General features: G+C 38.4%; 2 protein-coding genes and 1 non-coding gene across 3 annotated transcripts; 2 read left to right on the forward strand and 1 right to left on the reverse strand.

Annotated features, from left to right (window-relative positions):
- Positions 1 to 739: 739 nt before the first annotated feature.
- LOC137948617 (SNF2 domain-containing protein CLASSY 3-like) lies at positions 740 to 6,496 on the forward strand. Its single transcript, XM_068794713.1, has 4 exons — positions 740 to 877; positions 993 to 2,399; positions 4,056 to 4,214; positions 4,302 to 6,496. The coding sequence occupies exons 2-4, from the start codon at positions 1,026 to 1,028 to the stop codon at positions 6,171 to 6,173; spliced, it is 3,405 nt and encodes a 1,134-aa protein (XP_068650814.1). The 5' UTR covers positions 740 to 877; positions 993 to 1,025; the 3' UTR covers positions 6,174 to 6,496.
- Positions 6,497 to 7,188: 692 nt separating this feature from the next.
- LOC137947998 (metacaspase-1-like) lies at positions 7,189 to 17,341 on the reverse strand. Its single transcript, XM_068793889.1, has 5 exons — positions 16,767 to 17,341; positions 15,890 to 16,220; positions 14,442 to 14,562; positions 8,477 to 8,683; positions 7,189 to 7,665 (listed from the first exon to the last, which is right to left on the reverse strand). The coding sequence occupies exons 1-5, from the start codon at positions 17,131 to 17,133 to the stop codon at positions 7,606 to 7,608; spliced, it is 1,086 nt and encodes a 361-aa protein (XP_068649990.1). The 5' UTR covers positions 17,134 to 17,341; the 3' UTR covers positions 7,189 to 7,605.
- A 137-nt stretch (positions 17,342 to 17,478) lies between these two features.
- TRNAR-CCU (transfer RNA arginine (anticodon CCU)) lies at positions 17,479 to 17,551 on the forward strand. The gene has a single exon. It is a non-coding gene; the product is annotated as a tRNA-Arg (tRNA).
- The last annotated feature ends 2,264 nt before the right edge of the window (positions 17,552 to 19,815 follow it).

Consider the following 19,815-nt stretch of genomic DNA (forward strand, 5'->3'; position numbering starts at 1 on the left):
ATAACAGATCTATTTACTAGATGAAGAAATTTAGATCAATATATAATAGATAATGCAAAATAATTGATGTAAAAAATGATAAGAAATTAAGCCAATGATCAAAATTTTAAATCTTAATCAATGATATGTATTTTCTTGATTTATATAATGAATCACTTAATTTGCATAATCTATTGAATCAAGAGATTTTCTCTTGATTTTGGGTAATTATGAAAATCAATCTCTTAATTATTTTGTCATTGATTATCCAAATATTTAAATAATTTAGATTATAAAAATTAAACATAATTATCTATTATTTATCATCCCTGTCTTACCCAATGTAAGGGTTATTTTAATATTAAATATTTTACAGAAAATTAAAACGGGTAAATTTTCCAAATTAATAAATAAATAATATTTTTAAAAAAGGCCATATTTAGAAGAAAAAAAAAGTTCCAAAAACTTAGGGTCAGTTTGATACCCAAAAAAACATAAATAAAAAAATAACAGAAAATAAAATCCGAATCTTTTATCATCCGATATTTGGCCAGAATCCCATACGGTCAAATGTGATCCACCACCGGCCCGGCTCGGTGGCGACCGTGGCGAAAAATTACGAGTGTACGCAACGATTAGGCATCAATGCGGCTTTGAAGGCACGGGGTGGATCCCGATTCCCGAATCGAGTTGGGCCGCCAAAACAAATATAAAGAGGAAAATCGGTGCTGCAAATCGCCGTCGTTTGCATGCTCTTTTTTTCGCGGGCTTTTCGCTCGCTTGCCTTTTCCGGCTGCTTCTACTTCCAACCAAGTGCCCTCACCGGGCTCCCCCTCCCCTCCTCCTGCCTGCTGCCTTACCTCTCTCCTTCCCCGGCACGAAACGCCTTCCCTCTGAGGTAACGAAAAAAACTCTCTTTCTCTCTCGATTTCTCGTCCCTGCTGTAGACGCGCTTCACTCTCGCCGCTCTTCGCTTTGTTTTGGTTCTCATTCCAAGTTCTTTCTCTTGGTAGGGCCTGCCGGAGAGGATCGAGGTCTTACCGGGGATGGAATCGGGCTCCTGCGTAGCCAGAAGAACTCGCTCTCGGAAAACCCCCACTGTGCCGGCGATTCCCCCCCGCGGAAAAGAAGAGGCTCGGATTCACCAATGCGACGGTAAAAGTAAGGAATTTAATTCAGGCTGTGGTGGAACTAGGGCTCTTGAATTAAAGGAGGAATCCTGTTTCAGTAGGGAAAGCAAAGGTGTTGAAATTCTCGATGTGGATCATGACGGCGAACAAGGAGACGAAGCCGAGGAGGACGAGGAGAGGGAGGAGGAGGAAGAAGAAGAGGTAGAGGAAGAAGGAGAAGAAGAAGATGATGCTGACGCTGATGATGACGACGGGTACGAGGTGGAAGAGGTCAGCGCGGAAGAGGAGTGCTTTCCTCAATCACGTAGGAAACAGCAGACGGAAAATGAACAGCCAAGCGTGTCTGACCGTCCAAAGGAAGACAAGAAGGCGGAGTGTGTCGTGATCACTGATGATGACGATGAAAACGATGTTGGTTCAGAGTCCAGTAAACATTCTTGCGAGTGTTATGTGTTAAGGAAGACGACTAGGCCGATACAGCACCCGAATCCGATCATGAGGGGAATTCTTTCGCTAGACTCTTACAGTTTCTCACACTCTTTATCCGCAGAGGAAGGTGAGCAAGAAAGGTCTAATGGTGGGAGAGAAGCGTCTGTGAGCACTAGCGAAGTAGCCATGGAGGAAGAAATTGAAAGAATGTTCTTTAGTAGAAAAAGAGCTTTAGGAATTGATGTTCTCGTTCCGACCCGAGAAACTCTTGGAGAAGCTATGTCTCAGGGTTCAGGCGTTGCTGGACGCACACGTTCTCGATGTCCTTTTAGAAGCACGAAGAAGGGTGGAACTTTTAGCCGGCCATTTGTCTTGGAGAGTTCTGAAGAGGAAAACCCCTTTGATCCTGCAGCCGCTGAAGATGCTGTTAGAAGCAAGAAAGAAGAAGGTTCTTCCAGCACTGATGATGCTGTTAGCAACAGCGAAAAAGAAGAATATGACAGTAGTGGAAGCGAAGTTTACAGAAAGAATGAACGAATAAGGAAGGGAAAGTTCAGCAAGAGAAAGCAGGGCCGCGCATCCAAAGATGATGCATTTTTCAAGCTTCTTGTTAATACAGTTTGGGGTACGGGGGCGACATACCCAGAAGAATTGAATTCTTCCCCACCTGCTGAATTTTGTCAACCAAAAGTTAGAGCTCCAGAGATAGATGAATTGATGCTTCAACTTAAATTTCCATATAATGAAGAGGAAATGTCAACAGTAAGAGAAAAATCAGAGATGGAAAGCTTAGAGGATGAGCTATGGACTAAATTAGATTTCGCTATGCGTTTAACTGAGATGGGATCCTTCGAGTCTGGTGTAAGTCCCTTATTTAGTCCAATGACGTCTTTCAGAGACAGCATTACTGTCTTTGTTTTACCCTCCATTTCCTCAGTATTTAGTTATCCGGTCTGTGCATAAAGCTTCTTGATTATGCTCATTTTTTAAGTTTACCAAATACTTGTGCAGTTTTTATGCTAATTCCATATCCAGGGATGATGGTAACTTTGTTCAGCATTGCTATTCTAGCCGGACTGATACAGCCACAAAAAGTACCAATCTAGTCTTGGAGCTGAGACAATATCCAAAGAATGGCTGTGGTCCTCTTTCAGAAATATTAACCTTGGCCTGTTGATTACAATGACAAGAACCATAAATTTATTAGTTCATTTTTTTTTATTGTCTAAAGACCTGACCAATGTAGTCTTAATGCTGATACAATATCCATGAAAGGCAGTCTTCCTTGTTCCGAAACATTATTCTCGGCCTACTGATGTCAGTGACAAGAACCAAAAATTTATCTTAGTGGATTTTCTGTATTGTTTTAATTTTCCACATTTATTTATTTATTTATTTTTCACTGGTGTGCCTGGGATTTTGGGATTTGGGACTGTCAGCTGGTTTTTGCACCTGATATCTATGCCACATCTTGATGCTAACCTCCATGCCTGATCATCATTGACCTTTTACTTAGCGTAGCTCCAGACAATTAAGAGAGCTCGTTTGGCCCAACTTTCCTTTTTTTTTTCTTCATTTTCAGAGATGTTGCTTGAAAAATAATCAGAAAGTCTCATAATAGAATTCTGTTTACTAATTTCTTTGCATGTGAGACTGTATCTACAATAAGTTAAAAAAAAAATTGTCCAGTTTTTGTCATTGTCAGCATCTAGCATTAGCCATGCACATAGTCTGCGAGTCAACTGAGTTATAGTTTATAATATAACAATATAATCTTAAGTTTGCCTAATATTTTTTACAATTCCTACAAGTTTTTCATCGGGATGTTTCTATTAGATTATGGTTGTACCTATTTTGTTTCCAAATTGAATAACTTTATGAGAATAAAAAAAAATTCATGTCATGCATAATTCTTTCTAAACATATGGTGAATGTCACCTTTTTTTTGTGTTGGAGAAGTTTTTAAAAGAAATAAATTCTATATCATAGCCACACACATGCACATGCATTTAACATATATAATAAGTATGCAACTGTGCACTTATATTGTACATGGTTTTTTTTTTTTTTGTCATTTTTTACAATTCCTATAAGTTTTTTCTTGGAATGTTTCCATTAACTTATGGGTGTACCCATTTTGTTTCATTTTGAAGAACTTTATGAGAATAAAAGAAAGTGTCTATGTCAAGCATAAATCTTTCTAAACATGTGGTGAATATTACTTTTTCTATGTATATGTGGCAATTATGCATATATATTGTACATAGTGAGTTTTTTGGTCTTTACCACACATATTGTCATTCTTGGGAATTAATTTATCTAGTGGGGTGAGTGTATGCCTTTGTTTCCTATAAGTCCTTGATCTGTTTTCAAGCAGTTGGTTGGTGTTTCCCCTTTTACCAAAATTTTATTTGGATAACCATCATCACTTTCTGTTCAATTCTTGTTTGTACACTTGTCAACTTTAAGAGATCATATGTAATGTAAAATTTACGACCTATTAATGTTCGTTAGCAGGTTGACAGCAAGGAAACATGTGCTGCAGATAAGGAAATGGATCAATCTATACTGTGTCAAAATGGAAAACATGAGTACATCCTAAATGAGAAAGTTGGAATCACATGCAGATATTGTGGTTTTCTAAAAGTAAATATCAGACATGTTTTTCCGCGTATGGTACGTTTTAGTTCTATACAACCATTCAATACCTGAAATACATTCACCAATTTCTGATTTTGAACAAACCATTTATTCATTTTGAAGGTGAGGAACCATTGGAGAAAATCAGGGCAATGGAAACATGATGGTGGTGAGGATCCTATGGAGTGGGATGGTTCCCGGATGCAAGATACATATGATGATTCACCAGTCTTAGAAATTCTTCCGCCAGGAACGGTATGGGATATAGTGCCAGAGGCTCGCAAAACCATGCATCACCACCAGCGTGAGGGCTTTGAGTTTATGTGGAAAAATCTAGCTGGCAGCATTTTTCTCAGGGAGCTGAAGTCTTCATGTTCTGATGTCATGGGTGGCTGTGTTATTTCACATGCTCCTGGGACTGGAAAGACCCTTTTGACAATTGTCTTTCTCCAGACATTCATCGAGGTCTTTCCTGATTGCCGACCAATCATTGTTGCACCCCAGAACATGCTCCTCTCATGGGAGAGAGAGTTCAAGAAGTGGAATGTAAATGTGCCATTTCACATTCTTAATCGGAAGGAATTATCTGGTAAAGAAGATGACCTAATTCTCAAGCTTTTTCACAAGAAAAGGTCTTTGCAGCGAAATATGAATGATGTGCGCATGGTTAAGTTATATTCATGGAATAAAGGAAAGAGTGTACTAGGATTGAGCTATCCTCTGTTTCAGAGGCTTGCAGAAAATCAGAATTCAAACAATGAGCAATCTGCACAGATTGCTAAAATCCTCCTGGAAAAGCCTGGCTTGTTAGTTCTTGATGAAGGGCATACACCACGAAACAGCAAAAGTCTCATTTGGAAAGCTCTGGTCAAAATCAAAACAGAGCGTAGGATCATTCTTTCAGGAACCCCCTTTCAGAACAATTTCAATGAGCTTTACAACGTACTATGTTTGGTTAGACCAAGATTTGCTGACAGTCTCTCATCTAGGATCTCTGGAAAAAGCTTCATGATGCCAAAAAGGAAAAGGCCGAGATGGGAATGGGATGTATTGACTAGTTCTATTGGCAAACCTACTGATGATAATTTAGAAGAGCTCCGGTCCATATTAGATCCTTTTGTTCATGTTTATAAGGGGAGTATCCTGAAAAATCTTCCTGGGTTGAGGGAGTCTTTGGTTGTCTTACATCCATACCCTCAACAGAAGCAGGTTCTAGACAGCATTCAGAACATACCTGCAAGGAACTGTATGGGACGAGAATGTGCAGTTTCTCTAATTTCAGTTCATCCTTCACTTATAACAACATGTTCTCTTTCTGAAGAAGAAGAATCTGTCATAGACAAACATCAGCTAGAAAGAGTGAGAGATGACCCAAATGAAGGAGTGAAGACAAGATTTGTCATGGAGCTCATTCGACTGGCTGGAGCATTAGGTGAGAAAGTATTGGTATTCAGCCAATATATTGAACCATTAGAGTTCATAAAAAAACATCTCATAACTCAATTTAATTGGACAGAAGGGAAAGAGGTGCTGCAAATGGATGGAAGTATAGTTATGAAGCACCGTCAGTCTAGGATTGACTCTTTCAATGATCCATTCAGTGAAGTAAAGGTTTTGCTAGCGTCCACAAAAGCTTGTTGTGAGGGTATCAATTTGACTGGAGCTTCCAGGGTGGTTCTCCTTGATGTTGTGTGGAACCCTTCAGTGGAGAGACAAGCCATCAGCAGGGCCTATAGGTTGGGGCAGACAAAGTTTGTTTACACTTATCATCTCATTGCATCAGGAACAAACGATGAGGATAAGTACAGTATTCAGGTTAAGAAGGAGAGATTATCTGAATTAGTATTCTCTTCTACTGACTGCCAAATGGATAACCAGAGTAACCCATCAAAGGGTTTCGAAGATAAAATCTTGGAAGAAATGGTTTACCATGAAAAACTCAAAAGCATGTTTGCTAAGATAAGTTGTCATCTAAAGAAGACACTTCATTTGTAGTCATAAACTTTTGAGTGAAGACGGAATGCTCATTCCACCATGCAGCTTCAGAACTAAGCAGTTCTGTGTTGAGATGATGGCCTGGTTGCCTTGGGACCTGTCTTCGATGTTGTCAAGAAGATGCTTATTCTCCTTCCTTTACAGCAGGGAATTAACTTCCCCAGATGAATGTAGAACTGCGAAGATAACAAAATTCTTATCCCTTCATACCTTGATTCTATTCTTTCTCTGTATTTACTCATTGATGTTTCAAATGTAAATTTAGCTAGGCAGCACAATTTTTTTGATGGAGCTCTACATAGTCTTTTTCTTGCTTTGTTTAGTTTTTCAAGAGTTCTCAAATTCGTTTTTAAATAAGACATTCTGGAATGCTTTCATAATTGCTCCTGTATCCTTTTGCAAAATATAAAGTGTATTTAGTTAGTTTAAAGGTTGTGTTGTATGCTTTGTTCAAGAATAATGTGGCTTACTGAGATTTTTATTCTTTTTAAAATTCTCTTCAGGGGATGAAATATTAGTAACCATACTAAGTGGTTCGTGAAGAGTTCATCTGTGATCTTTCTCAGTATGATCAGGTGCCTTTTATCAGGTGATGTCATTCTACTGATGCCTGGATCTTTAGTAGATTGTTTATCAATTTGTTTGTCTCATTCTTGTTAAATGAAAGATTGAAAAAAGAGAATATAAAACCTGAAACAATAGCTCGAGTATGTATGTCAAGCACATTATCCAATCTGCAAATACCAGATGTAAAGATATGGTAAAAAATTTCCCATAAATGTAGTATTAAGCATTAACCATGTCAACCATAGAATGGAGAGTTTGGGGTGCTTCCAATATTCCTTGTGCAACTAGTGACTCGTTTTCCAATTTTACCAACTGAAAACGACCCTAGCCAGGCCAATTTTTGCCAAGTTTAACAGGACAAGTCGGGTAGGGGACCGACTTAGTAATCGAATTGTCTACTTAAAAAAACCGACTCGTCTCGTCTAATCCAAAAGTTAACTCAGCAAATCACAGGAACCCTGGAAGTTATTGGTAGAATTTAAGGCTAAGAGGGTCTCATATTCTAGGCAGAGAAATTACACGGCACGGTTCCCTCTTTCAATCAAGTCATGAAATAGCACTCCTACCATATTACAGTATAAAAGATTGCCCCAGTTGTAGTCAGAAGGATGGGCATTCAATATTAATTTATTATGCTCTCAACACAGATCCTAGCCCCTCTCAGCTGTTACCGGACACAAATCAAATCATCAAGTCTGACTGGCAGATCCAGCCTGAAATTCACTGCACTTTTAATCACAGGGACTAATGTTTCAATTGGTAAGAAATATTTCGTGCAGTATATGCAAACCAAACCATCCATATCGTCGCAGGTGAAATCATGATATAGCTATACTGTACACACATCTTTGAAAGTTGTGCGAGCTCATAGGGAGAAGGGTTTAGTGTACACATCAAAAGGTTCACAGGCGGTTAACTGTGGCTCCTGCAATAACATGAGAGAGAGATGAAATCAGTAGCAGTTGAAGTAATAAGGATTCCAAGGCAGTCGTTATAATTTTCACAAGACCAAACCATCTCAGTCAAAGAAAAGCTTTGATTTTTAGTGATTTTTTTTTGGTTTTTATCTAAAGATATTGAGGACAATTTCAAATACTAGGAACAAATACCTTTTGTTTTTAATTTCTTTAATGAATTTGTGATAGTAAAGAGAAACACAAACAATTTCTTAGGCAAAGAAAGTAAAACTCAATACAATTGCCCCTTTTTTCTTTGTGGGCACTGTGTAAAGGAACAAAAATGCAACAGGAATAAGCTAAGTACTAAAGAAAAACGGTCTAAAAATCACAAAATAATAACGGGTCTAAAATATTTATCCCTGTTAAATAAACTTATCTTAAATGACCTTTAGAAAAAAACATAAAAATCTTTATAACATTTGAGTGGTATAAACTAAGATGGAAGCCAATGATAGGACATGCAGACGAGGTACTAAGCTAATGATAAGACATGCAGCAGCACATTATAATCTAGTCTTTGCAAATCCGTGGATGTGTAAAGAACAATTGAAATAATTTGCGGTTTACAGATTAATTTTCCATAACTAAACATTTGTACTCTACTGATGATGCACATCTTTTTTAAAAAAATATTCACAAGACTTTCCAATTTCAATGTTTTCAAGAGCACTGTATTTCCAGGAATTTTGAGACTATTAAAGATATCTGCAGTTGTGCAGCACTGATATCTATCAACACTCGTATTGTCCTGTAATATGAACGTGTGAGAGGACTTACTTGTCTCAAACTGCCGCTAGCACTGCCTCCTGTTAGAAGCATGGAGATAAGTGATGTGGTTGGTCCACCCCCCGTTTGTTCACCAGTATTACGAATGGTGGTCCTCATTGAATTTAATATGCTCCCATAAGTTGTTCCATGTCCACGCTCAATCGCTTGTATAAAACAGAAAGTCATGGCACCTGTAGAAGTAATCCTCGACAGTGCCTGTCAATGAAGCATTATTAATGAAGTTCGAATCATGTTTGCAGACAAGATATAAACACACAATACCGTAATGTATAAATCCCAGAATTATGAGACATGTTTCACCTGTTCAGTAAAGCATTGTTAGACCTCGGATTACCCAAGTATATGGTAGAAGGGGCAAAAAAGGAAAATCTGAGGGGCAGTAAGGATTGGGGGAGGCGGGGCCCATCTCGGAGGCCCCACTGAGCAACACGAACTCTGTCCTTGACAGGGTTCGTTACAACAAACCAGAAAGAAGAATAAAGAGGGAGAAGGATGGGGTCGAACATGGCTGCTATCTGAGAATTGCTGCTGGAGCTGCATGATGGAGCACAAGGGAGGGATAAAGGGAAAGCACTGTCAGGTGAAGCTGAAGCTTCCCACACTGGCGCCGGCGTCGGGGGAGGATCCAAGAGGACCAGAAATCAGAGGTAGGAGACTTGACTTACCCCTTTTTTTCCGGCGACGGCCCCTATGGGATGGGTTGTATAGAGTCGAGCAGTACTTCGCCGTGAACTGAATCAAAGAAGGGGAAAGGATTCCGGTGGCCATGGTTTGTTTGGAGGGGAGGGCTCTCAACCGGTTCCAAATGATGAAATGCAGGGAGTCGGTGCACTCGTGGCCGGAATTCCGTGCGACAATCCTCCCAAACCGGCAGCTTGTACGGGGATCTGCACGCGCTTCGGCAAGAAGGCACCGCCACCGAGTATCGAGAGAGCTTCAAACTGCTCTCTGCTCCCTTGGCCGATGCCATCTTGGTGGTGGTGAATAGGTTGACCAAGTATAGCTACTTCATTCCCCTCAGTCACCCATACACCGCCAAGCAAGTTGCTCAACTTTTCATCAAAGAGATTGTCCAACTACATGGGGTTCCCCAATCCATCACATCCGACAGAGACCGGGTCTTCATCAATTCCTTTTGGAAGGAGCTCTTCAAACACACGGGTACCCAACTCCATATGAGCTCTGCCTACCACCCACAAACAGGCCAAACAGAGGTAGTCAATAGATGCCTCACCACTTATCTCAGGTGTTTTGTGGGGGATTACCCCAAGACGTGGCCCAAATGGATTACATGGGCGGAATTCTAGTATAATACTATCATTCACAAGGCAGCAAAAATGACCCATTTTAAGGCTCTCTACAGGAGGGACCCCCCCTTCCTTATTATGGTACTCAGATTCCACCTCCCCCATAGAAGAGGTTGATCAGTTGTTACAGCAACGAGACCACATCCTATGGGAACTCAAGGCCAATCTGAACAGAGCCCAATCTTAGATGCAGCACTATGATAACCAACAGCGTCGGGATGTTCAATACCAACTGGGGGACTTCGTCTTCCTCAAGATCCAGCCCTACCGCCTCCAAGTCCCTTGCCCACAAGCCTAATGAGAAGCTAATCCCTCGCTTCTATGGACCATTTTGGATTGTGGAAAAGATTAGAATTGTAGCCAATAGGCTTGACCTCCCTCCTCACTCCAAAATCCACTCAGTTTTCCATGTCAGCCAGCTAAAAAAATCCTCTCCCACGCCAACCTCCTACCAGACCCTTGTTAGGAATTAGACGCTCTAATTCCAAACTAACGAGAGCAATAATAATAAACGTGGAAGAAGGGAAAAAACAAGCACGAAAAAACACAACAGGATTTATATAAGTTCGCCTCAAGGTGAGACTATGTCCTGTCTTCTGCCATTGCAGTAATTCACTATGAAGAATAAATACTTTACACGAGAAATCACACACTTACAGGTGTTTCTCTCTAACCTCTCGGGCTGCAACTCAAGATGCTCCTCAATATAAGATGATAAAAAACTAATAGTGACGCCTCTCAATTATAAAGAGAAAATTAGGGCAACAACATTACAAGAGTGAAATTCCTAAACTGGAGATCCGCGACCAACTCAGCATAGGGTGTTAATTAGACTCCACAACTTAACACCCCTTCCAGCTCTTGACTGATGAGATGGTACTCGTTGTTCAGCCCGAGAAGATCCTCCTTACCCGTCAACTGCCTGGCCATGATCTCGAGTTCATGGTCCTTTGGAAAGACCTTCCTAAATCGAACCTCCTACCAGCCCCTTGTTAGGAATTAGACGCCCTAATTCCAAACTAACGAGAGCAATAATAATAAACGCGGAAGAAGGGAAAAAACAAGCATGAAAAAGCACAACAGGATTTATATAAGTTTGCCTCAAGGTGAGACTATGTCCTGTCTTTTGCCGCTGCAGCAATCCACTATGAAGAAGAAATACTTTACAAGAGAAATCACACACTTACATGTGTTTCTCTCTAACCTCTCGGGCTGCAACTCGAGATGCTCCTCCGTATAAGATGATAAAAAACTAATAGCGGCGCCTCTCAATTATAAAGAGAAAATTAAGGCAATCGCATTACAAGGGTGAAATTCCCAAACTGGAGATCCATGACCAACTCAGCGTAGGGTGTTAATTAGACTCCACAACTTAGCACCCCTTCCAGCTCTTGACCGATGAGATGGTACTCATTGTTCAGCCCGAGAAGATCCTCCTTACCGATCAACTGCCCAGCCATGATCTCGAGGTCATGGTCCTTTGGAAAGACCTTCCCAAATCGGAAGCTTATTGGGAAAGCTATACCACCATGGACACCCAATTTCCATCCTTCCACCTTGAGGACAAGGTGGCGCTTATTGGAGGGAGGGTGGGGTGATGTTAGACCCTGGATTACCCAAGTATATGGTAGAAGAGGTAAGAAAGGAAAATCTGAGGGGCAGCAAGGATTGGGGGAGGCGGGGCCCATCTCGGAGGCCCCACCGAGCAGCACAAACTCTGTCCTTTGAGGGACAGAGTTCGTTACGACAAACCAGAAAGAAGAATAAAGAGGGAGAAGGACGGGGGGAGGTGGATATGGAAAGATTGGGGAGGTTCTGAACCTCGGAGCTCAGAAAATTGAGAAAATTGGGGAGGTAAGCTTCGATACTCTTTTGACCATCAATCATGAAGTTGGAAAGCAGAATTAGAACTAATGTCCAGTTACACTCTGTTTTCAATTAAGACATTTCATATCAGGTGATAAAGGAAATATTGTAATTCTCGTGTAGAAGGTTGAAAATAACAACACATAATCATCATACTTGAGTTTGTAAAGTGTCACATTTGGGACTAGTAGCTCGGAATCTTTTATTGGAATCCATAGCATTCTAGCAATAACATCACTTGGCCTAGGTTTGGCAGACTGAGTATTTGGGAATGAGTTGTCTCTAAGTATGGTATGACATTAGCTAAGTACGCAACTACTAATTCTTAATGTTGTTGCCCTAGGACAGCTACATACAGGCTGTATGGCTGAGCATGTTTCCATTCATTGAAAGGCCTCTAAACAGGGCAAAGTAGGCAAGGAAATGTTCTCCCTGATTGAAAGTATACAGTTCTCAAAAGATATCATATCTAACTGGAGGCTATCAGTACTAGAGTAGAGTTGACAACATGCATCCCAGACATTTTTGGCAGTTTCAAGATGAACAACATTTTGAGCAGCATTTTCTTCCTTTCCATTCAATGTCTAGCCTGTAATTAATGTATCTTCATTCAACCATTTTTCATTCTTGGAATCGTTTTTTATACTTGACTAGACAAGGTAATTATTAGTACCCTTAAAATACCCTTAAGGGGTAGATTTGTAATTTTCAACAATTCTGTTTTCAGTTTGATCATGATCAGTCTCAGCAGTCTTTTTTTTGGATTATCTAGGAACTTTTCACGATTTTATTGAACGTTGGGATTTTTTGGACTTCTTTGTAAATTCCAGGAGATTTTTTTTTTTTTTTTTTTTTGTTGCAAATTCTTGAAGTTTGTGGGCTCTCTGGTAAATTCAGGAACCTGAAGGTATATTTATAATTCTCACCTTTATATTTCTAATTCTGACTTTCAGGGAAAAGGAAACCATTTGTTTGGAAATTGGTTTGTGGGGAACAATAACAGACACTTGGTAAAGGTGAACCCGGCTAATGGATTTCTGGGAAAAGCTTTTGAATGCAAGAATCAAAATTCTTGTCTTCTTCCTCTGGACAGGCAATTAGGGTTTCTCTTATAACCTTGACAAAAAGTTGATTATTAAGGAAAATAAGCCCCCTTGATCGTAAACAAGATTTCAGTTCTCTTATAGAAATTGATTTTTGAAATGGTCAAAGGTTTCACCCTTATCTGTGATAATTCTAAACTGCTTTAAGTCATTTGGAACTTCGATCTAGTTTCTTATTGCAGTTAAAACCTCTTGAATGTGGGTTTACAACACCAATAGAAAAAAAAAAAAGTTAGAGGAAGGGCTACTTATCCGTGTTGGCTGACTTTGAAAATCTCTCTGTTCCCTCAGAGGTGCCAATTCTTGTTCGATACAATGTTACATTCTAAAGTCACATTGCAAAGAAGAGCAAGGTGAGAGAGGACTGTGAAAGATAGACAAGAGGATGAAGAAGAGATTTCAAGAAAGAGGTCAAAATTTCTCTCAGACCAACACTGCAACATTCATAACTTCGGTATATATGGAAATATCTGTTTGTGTAAGCTTCAAACAACTTACATAATGCAAAATTCTATCTTAACTAGGATTCATAATCTAAATAGACCTCTAATTTTCCTATACACAAACATAAAGAATCAGGGAACGGATGACCTCTCTGTCCATCTCATATTCCTTTCTCGTTAGTTTTTTTTTTTTTTTTAATGAGACAAGAGGATGAAGAAGAGATTTCAAGAAAGAGGTTGAAATTTCTCTCAGACCAACACTGCAACATTCATAACTTCGGTATATATGGAAATATCTGTTTGTGTAAGCTTCAAACAACTTACATAACGCAAAATTCTATCTTAACTAGGATTCATAATCTAAATAGACCTCTAATTTTTCCTATACACAAACATAAAGAATCAGGGAACGGATGACCTCTCTGTCCATCTCATATTCCTCTATTGTTAGTTTTTTTTTTTTTTTTTTTTAATGAGACAAGAGGATGAAGAAGAGATTTCAAGAAACAGGTCGAAATTTCTCTCAGATCAACACTGCAAATTCATAACTTCGGTATATATGGAAATATCTGTTTGTGTAAGCTTCAAACAACTTACATAATGCAAAATTCTATCTTAACTAGGATTCATAATCTAAATAGACCTCTAATTTTCCTATACACAAACATAAAGAATCAGGGAACGGATGACCTCTCTGTCCATCTCATATTCCTCTCTTGTTAGTTTTTTTTTTATGAGACAAGAGGATGAGAAGAAATTTCAAGAAAGAGGTCGAAATTTCTCTCAGATCAACACTGAAAATTCATAACTTCGGTATATGGAAATATCTGTTTGTATAAGCTTCAAACAACTTACATAATGCAAAAGTCTATCTTAACTAGGATTCATAATCTAAATAGACCTCTACTTTTCCTATACACAAACTTAAAGAATCAGGGAATGGATGACCTCTCTGTCCATCTCATATTCCTCTCTTGTTAGTTCTTCCTCCCCAATCTTCCTTTCCTCTTTTTTGTCTCCTCTCAACCCACCTCCTTTACTGTTTTTAAAGCAAACTGAGTACAGAGGCTTAAATCTCTCCCTGCAGCAAATATACAGGGGACCCAACATTAGTACTAAAATGCTTGTTGATGCTGATACCCCTGTTTAAATGCTAGCACATAGACACAAACACACAGACAGAAACATACCCAAACAAAAGAAGAAAAAAGGGGTTTAGTTAGTGAGGATTTACTGAAGTATCTGCTGACGTCTGATGATCATCACAACCACTGAAAGAAATGCACTCCCCGCCATTTGTCCCTTTCCAAACACCTGACCGAGGACGATGGTCCTCCCATACATACTGCCCACTTCTGCATTGGAAATATCAAGTTTCAGAAAAAACCACATTTTCTTGATCCTGCTTTCTCTAAAAGATTAAAGTACTAAAGGCAGAATAGGTAATGAAATATAATCAGAAAGAGTTTCAAGTTGCACTTCCTTAGGTCATCCTAATCTCGCATTGTTCACTTTTCCTTTTAAATCCACAAACAAGTGAACAATACAACTTCTTTAGCTAAGTTCAACCACTCGAGGGGCATAAACATTATTAACTGACTGGCCTAGGGCCAAAATTGAAGGTTTCAGAAAGTTGCAGTTGCATGTTAACCATGCAAATACCTTAACTCTTACATGCATAGTTCATTAGCATATTCATTACATGCATAGCTTCCAACCTCACATGCAGCCAGCCATTTCCAATTACTAGAAAATAATATAGTTACATGATAGACAATGAACAGAAGAGCTGCATAAACCACCAGAAAGTGTGTATAGAAGAATGCATACAGATGCATGCATGCATTATAAGCCAGCATTTTTTATGAGACATTTTTTTCTTTAAAAAATGCTTATAAGCATGATCCAAAGTCTATCTTGGGGATAATAACATGGAGGGAGGATTCCTTAGTAGTGGAAGAAAATCTAAGGAAAAAGCAAATAGATGCAAGACAAAAATTAAAAAATAAGGAAAGTCAAAACCATTTAATATGAAAAACATAAAAGTTGAATTCAAGGGTCTTCTTTGTCAATGATATGCCATCTCTGTGGTGCTCAATCACTTGAAATCATAAGAACTGAAGTAATACTCAAGTTACAATATCCATAGAAATGGAAATAGATAACATAAAAATATATCCTGCTTATACTTGCCAGTGTGTCCAACAACCAGAACAACTTATGAAGCCACATCTATCAAGCTATGACATTAACTGAAGTAAATTAACTGCCAATTTCACATTACTGAACAGTTACAATTTCATCACATGGTTCATCCATTTAATCATAGTTACCGCAGGTAGTAGGATTTGTATGCATCTTCCCAACAACTAAAAACAGGAATTGACAATTGCATGGCCTCAAAAGTAAATAACACTAGCTGATTGAAAAACTGTCTAGAGCTGCAGGGACAAGCATCTTCCACATTGAAATCAACCAGGTTTTATCACCAGGTGTAACTGTTCATCAGTATCTACCGGTTTTTATCATCAGGTGTAACCGGTGAAAGCAAATAATGCTATAAGAATAATGTTTGAAACAATCAATGGACAGAATACTAGTTGCACTATAGAAGATTTAATCATGATAATTATGAAGAATATAACAATAATTGCACCCTTCAAGCAAAATTAACTAGCTGACCTGTTCATTCTGCAGAGGAAAGGTAAGTCTAGCACGGTGCCACTATGGCAAGCATCAATAATTGTGTGTAGCTTAACTCCGTTGGGAAGTGGTTTCACAATTGTTGCATTAATCTCATCGTCAACTATCATACCCTGAGTTTCAAAGTCCAAAGGGCAAAGAGTTTCATCATACCCATCAACCTCATCTCCGTTATGGTTCCGTTGGCGAGAACCATGTCCTGAGTAATGAAATACTAAAGAATCCCCTGGTTGGCAGCCTTGTACAAGCCAATATAACGCCATACGCAAGTTTTGCTTCGTTGGAAGCCGATAAGGATCCGTTTCTTCTTCTGCAAATCCACTTCCAGTGAATGCATCCATTAGAACAGGTGGAGAAATGTAAATAAGCTAATACCCTTTAACATCCTCAGAAGCAGCTCAAGGAAGCTCATTCCATAAATATCAAAACAGACTCAGAATGTATAACCGGTATCTAACCTCCTGAGAAGAAACTACCCACTTACGAAGAGCAACTTATCAAAATTATACATTTTTGTAGTAATCCTTTAGTATTGCTAGCATATTACTTGATTTTCATTTCCCTCAAATCGTGGTTTCGTACTCAGAGAAGTTTGTACAAGAATAACAATTCAGCAATACCCAAGCACCGGTACGGATTGCATAAAGATGGGACTAACAAGTCTATTCCAGATTCATCGCCATATCACATGCATAAGCAACATAATCACATTCCTTCCAATCATCGACAAGACAACAGTGGAATCCAAAATTCATAATTTAGGAAACAAAACGTGAAAATGCAAGAGTCAACGTCTCCAATGACGGCCCTAATAAAAAAGCAAGAAAGTTAACCCGGGAGAGGATGGGGATCTCACCAGTAAGCATGAGGATTGAGGACTCGGGGAACTTGAAGCGATTAATAAGGAAGTATCTCATGCACTTAGCGTCGTTTATGCAGCCCTTGAGCTCGTGGCGAGAGTACCTATACGAGATGCCGCAGATGAGGGCCTTCTTGCGGCCGTGTGCCGATGGCAGTGGCCCAGGCGGTGCATGGTTATACGGCGAAGGAGCCGGAGGGTTCGTAGGAGGGCCATGATAGGAACCATGGGAAGCGGAAGAGGGAACATTCCGGTGATCAGCGATTTGGGTCACTGCCTGGCAGATGGCACACCGTATGGATTTGGCTCCTGGCGGCACTTGCAGAGGGGTGCGGCAGTTTGAGCAATTTATCAGCATCAACATAGCGGAATAGGAAATATAAGTCCTTCGGTGAATATCGCAGGAATTTGTGCTCCCCCCTCTGGTGTTCTCCGCCCACTTTTCAGTAGCTGATGAAGGGAGTTTGGGGAAGACTACGAGGAGGAGGAGAAGAGAAGAGCGAAGAAGATATTTGGTAGGAGGAAGAAATGTTCGTAGGAGTTTTTGCGCGTTTTTTTACCGGTCTCCGCCTGACTTCGATTTCGGAGGCAGCAGTAACGAATTAGGCTGAAAATCTGAGAAATCTACAGAATTAAATAATTAAATAATCTACCCAAGAAGACTAAATAATTTCAAAATAATTGAAGAGGGATCCAGCTATCAAATGAGGCGCCTGTAGCTCAGTGGATAGAGCGTCTGTTTCCTAAGCAGAAAGTCGTAGGTTCGATCCCTACCTGCCGCGATATTTGACTAACGAAATTTAGTTTTCTTTCGGAAATATTCAAAACTGGGAGATGGTTGGTTGACCTGGAAACGCTAGTTACTCTTTAGTAGAAAGAAGCTCCTAATTTTATTTTATTTTTTATCTTATAAAAGTTATAGAATATGAAAAAACATTAAAGATCCAATACTCAAAAATAATTATATTCCTAATATTGTCTTAGATATATACAACAATGTATAAAAAAAATAGTAATATATATATCCAATTGAAATAATATATACATCACTCAATAAATAATTAATTGATCATCACTAATTATAATAATTTGTGACTAATGAGAAATATTTAGTTTTAATTAAAAATTAAATTAGTATATTATTTTGTTTATTTAACTATTGATCACTTAATTAACTAAGTAGTTAATTACTGATTATTTTTATTATTTTCTAATTAGTCATTAATTCACTACAAATATTTAGAACACATAAATGCATAATCAAAACATAAACATAATAACATAACTTAAAATAATTCATTAAATTAAGATTAATCATAATATAAATATAAATTTTTAACAAATAAAATCTACCCATTGGCACTCCCAACCCTACTTGCACCCCTCAATAGCCAAACATGCTATCAAGAAAAAAACCATTTTTGTAATGGCACTAGGGTGGTGGCAAGGGGCGACGTTATATGAGAGCAATGTGATAACAACAAATAGGTGTGTGGTAGAAGGGAAAGCATACAATAGTAGCAGGAGGAGTGTGGTAGGGGTGGCACATCAACAGAACGGGCGATAGCAAGTTCGTGTTCGTAGGTAGAGAGAGACAATGAGAGAAAAGAAAACGAGAAAGAAAGAAGAAACAGCGGAAATTATTTTGAAATTCACTAGAACAAAACCCTTTATAAGCAAAACTTAAAATTCATTAGAAAAATTTTAAGTCTCTTCCAACAAAATCAATTTCGCTGGAAAATGTATATTTCCAAATGAATTTTTGAACTTGTTCTTAAAATGTTTTTATCTTTTTGAAGCAAAAACATAGTTCTGTTGGAAGGAAGTTTCCCAGGGGAGAAAAATTCATGCAAGAAAGATATTTTCAATGGAATATAATTTTTGTTGGAAGAGGTAAAACTCTACCAGAGAATTCCAAAATTTGTTGGCTGTTTTTTTCTTCTTCTAATAGTGCATTTTAAAATTCACCTTTAGAAGCGTGTTAAAAGACCCCCCAAGTGGTGACATAACTTTGTAATTATACAAATTGGTGTATATCCTTTTATGTCTTTTTTATTTTAAGAGGTGTAACACTAAGAGTTTATTGATATTGTAATCTCACACCTTCAACTATAAATAGAGGCATGAGAGCGTGGATTTGAGCATTCAACTCTAGTCTTTCTTTTTCAATTTCTCTTTTCTTTGCTTCCTTCCTTCTCTTCCTCTCTCTCGGGTTTCTCCCTCCCTTATTTCCTCTCTCCTCTTCTTTCTCTTCCTTCGACTCCTAACCCTTTGTGAAGATTATGAGAAGGCCCTAGAAATCAACATAGTATCAAAGTGAGTAAGGATCTGACATGGAAAAGGAGAAAAATATATCAAAGAAAATGAGGAAAAAGAAAAAGTGGAAAAAGAAAAAAAAAAGTATTTTGTTTTTTCCTTTCTCTTCTTTTCCCACTTCTCGTTTTTTTCCTTGGTTTTCACATTCTTTTAATACACTTTTCATATAGTAAATTATATTTCCAAAAAATATATTAAAGTCTAGTTTCCAACACAAAAAAAAAAAAAAATTGTTATCAAAGTTGTCTACAAAGAGAAATTGAGTAAGGTAGTAAAAAAGTTTTGAACAATAGTAGAAACCCTCAATTTGTGTGATGTTTTGTGCCAACATGGCCAAGAATTTATATAGAGAATTATATCGTAAAAATCTCTATGAGTCTACTTTCTATGCCAACAAACCATTTGCCAATCCGATCTTTCTAGAGAGATATATCCACTGTTATGTTAGGAGCATGTTGCATGTGAAAATCTAAATTTAAGCCTTTTTTTTTCTCTTTTTGAGTTGCTAATCTTGGATTGACTAAGTTTCCTATTTTTTTTTCAAACTAGTCAAAATTTTACCAACTTGAGTATATTTCCTTCTTAAGAGTTACCTTTCTTTGATCTCACATAACATGAGTTTACTAAAAGAGAAGTTTTTTCCCAACATGAGTTTAGTTTCCTTTTGGACAAAGCCTGAAAATTTTGAATTATAAAGTCTTATTTCCTCATTCTAAATTTCAAATATTAC

The sequence above is a fragment of the Aristolochia californica genome, unplaced genomic scaffold (assembly GCF_029961685.1).
Source record: "Aristolochia californica isolate CCGP_79_NKW_82.1479 unplaced genomic scaffold, dmAriCali1.0.hap1 SCAF_13, whole genome shotgun sequence".
Classification (NCBI taxonomy): Eukaryota; Viridiplantae; Streptophyta; class Magnoliopsida; order Piperales; family Aristolochiaceae; genus Aristolochia; species Aristolochia californica.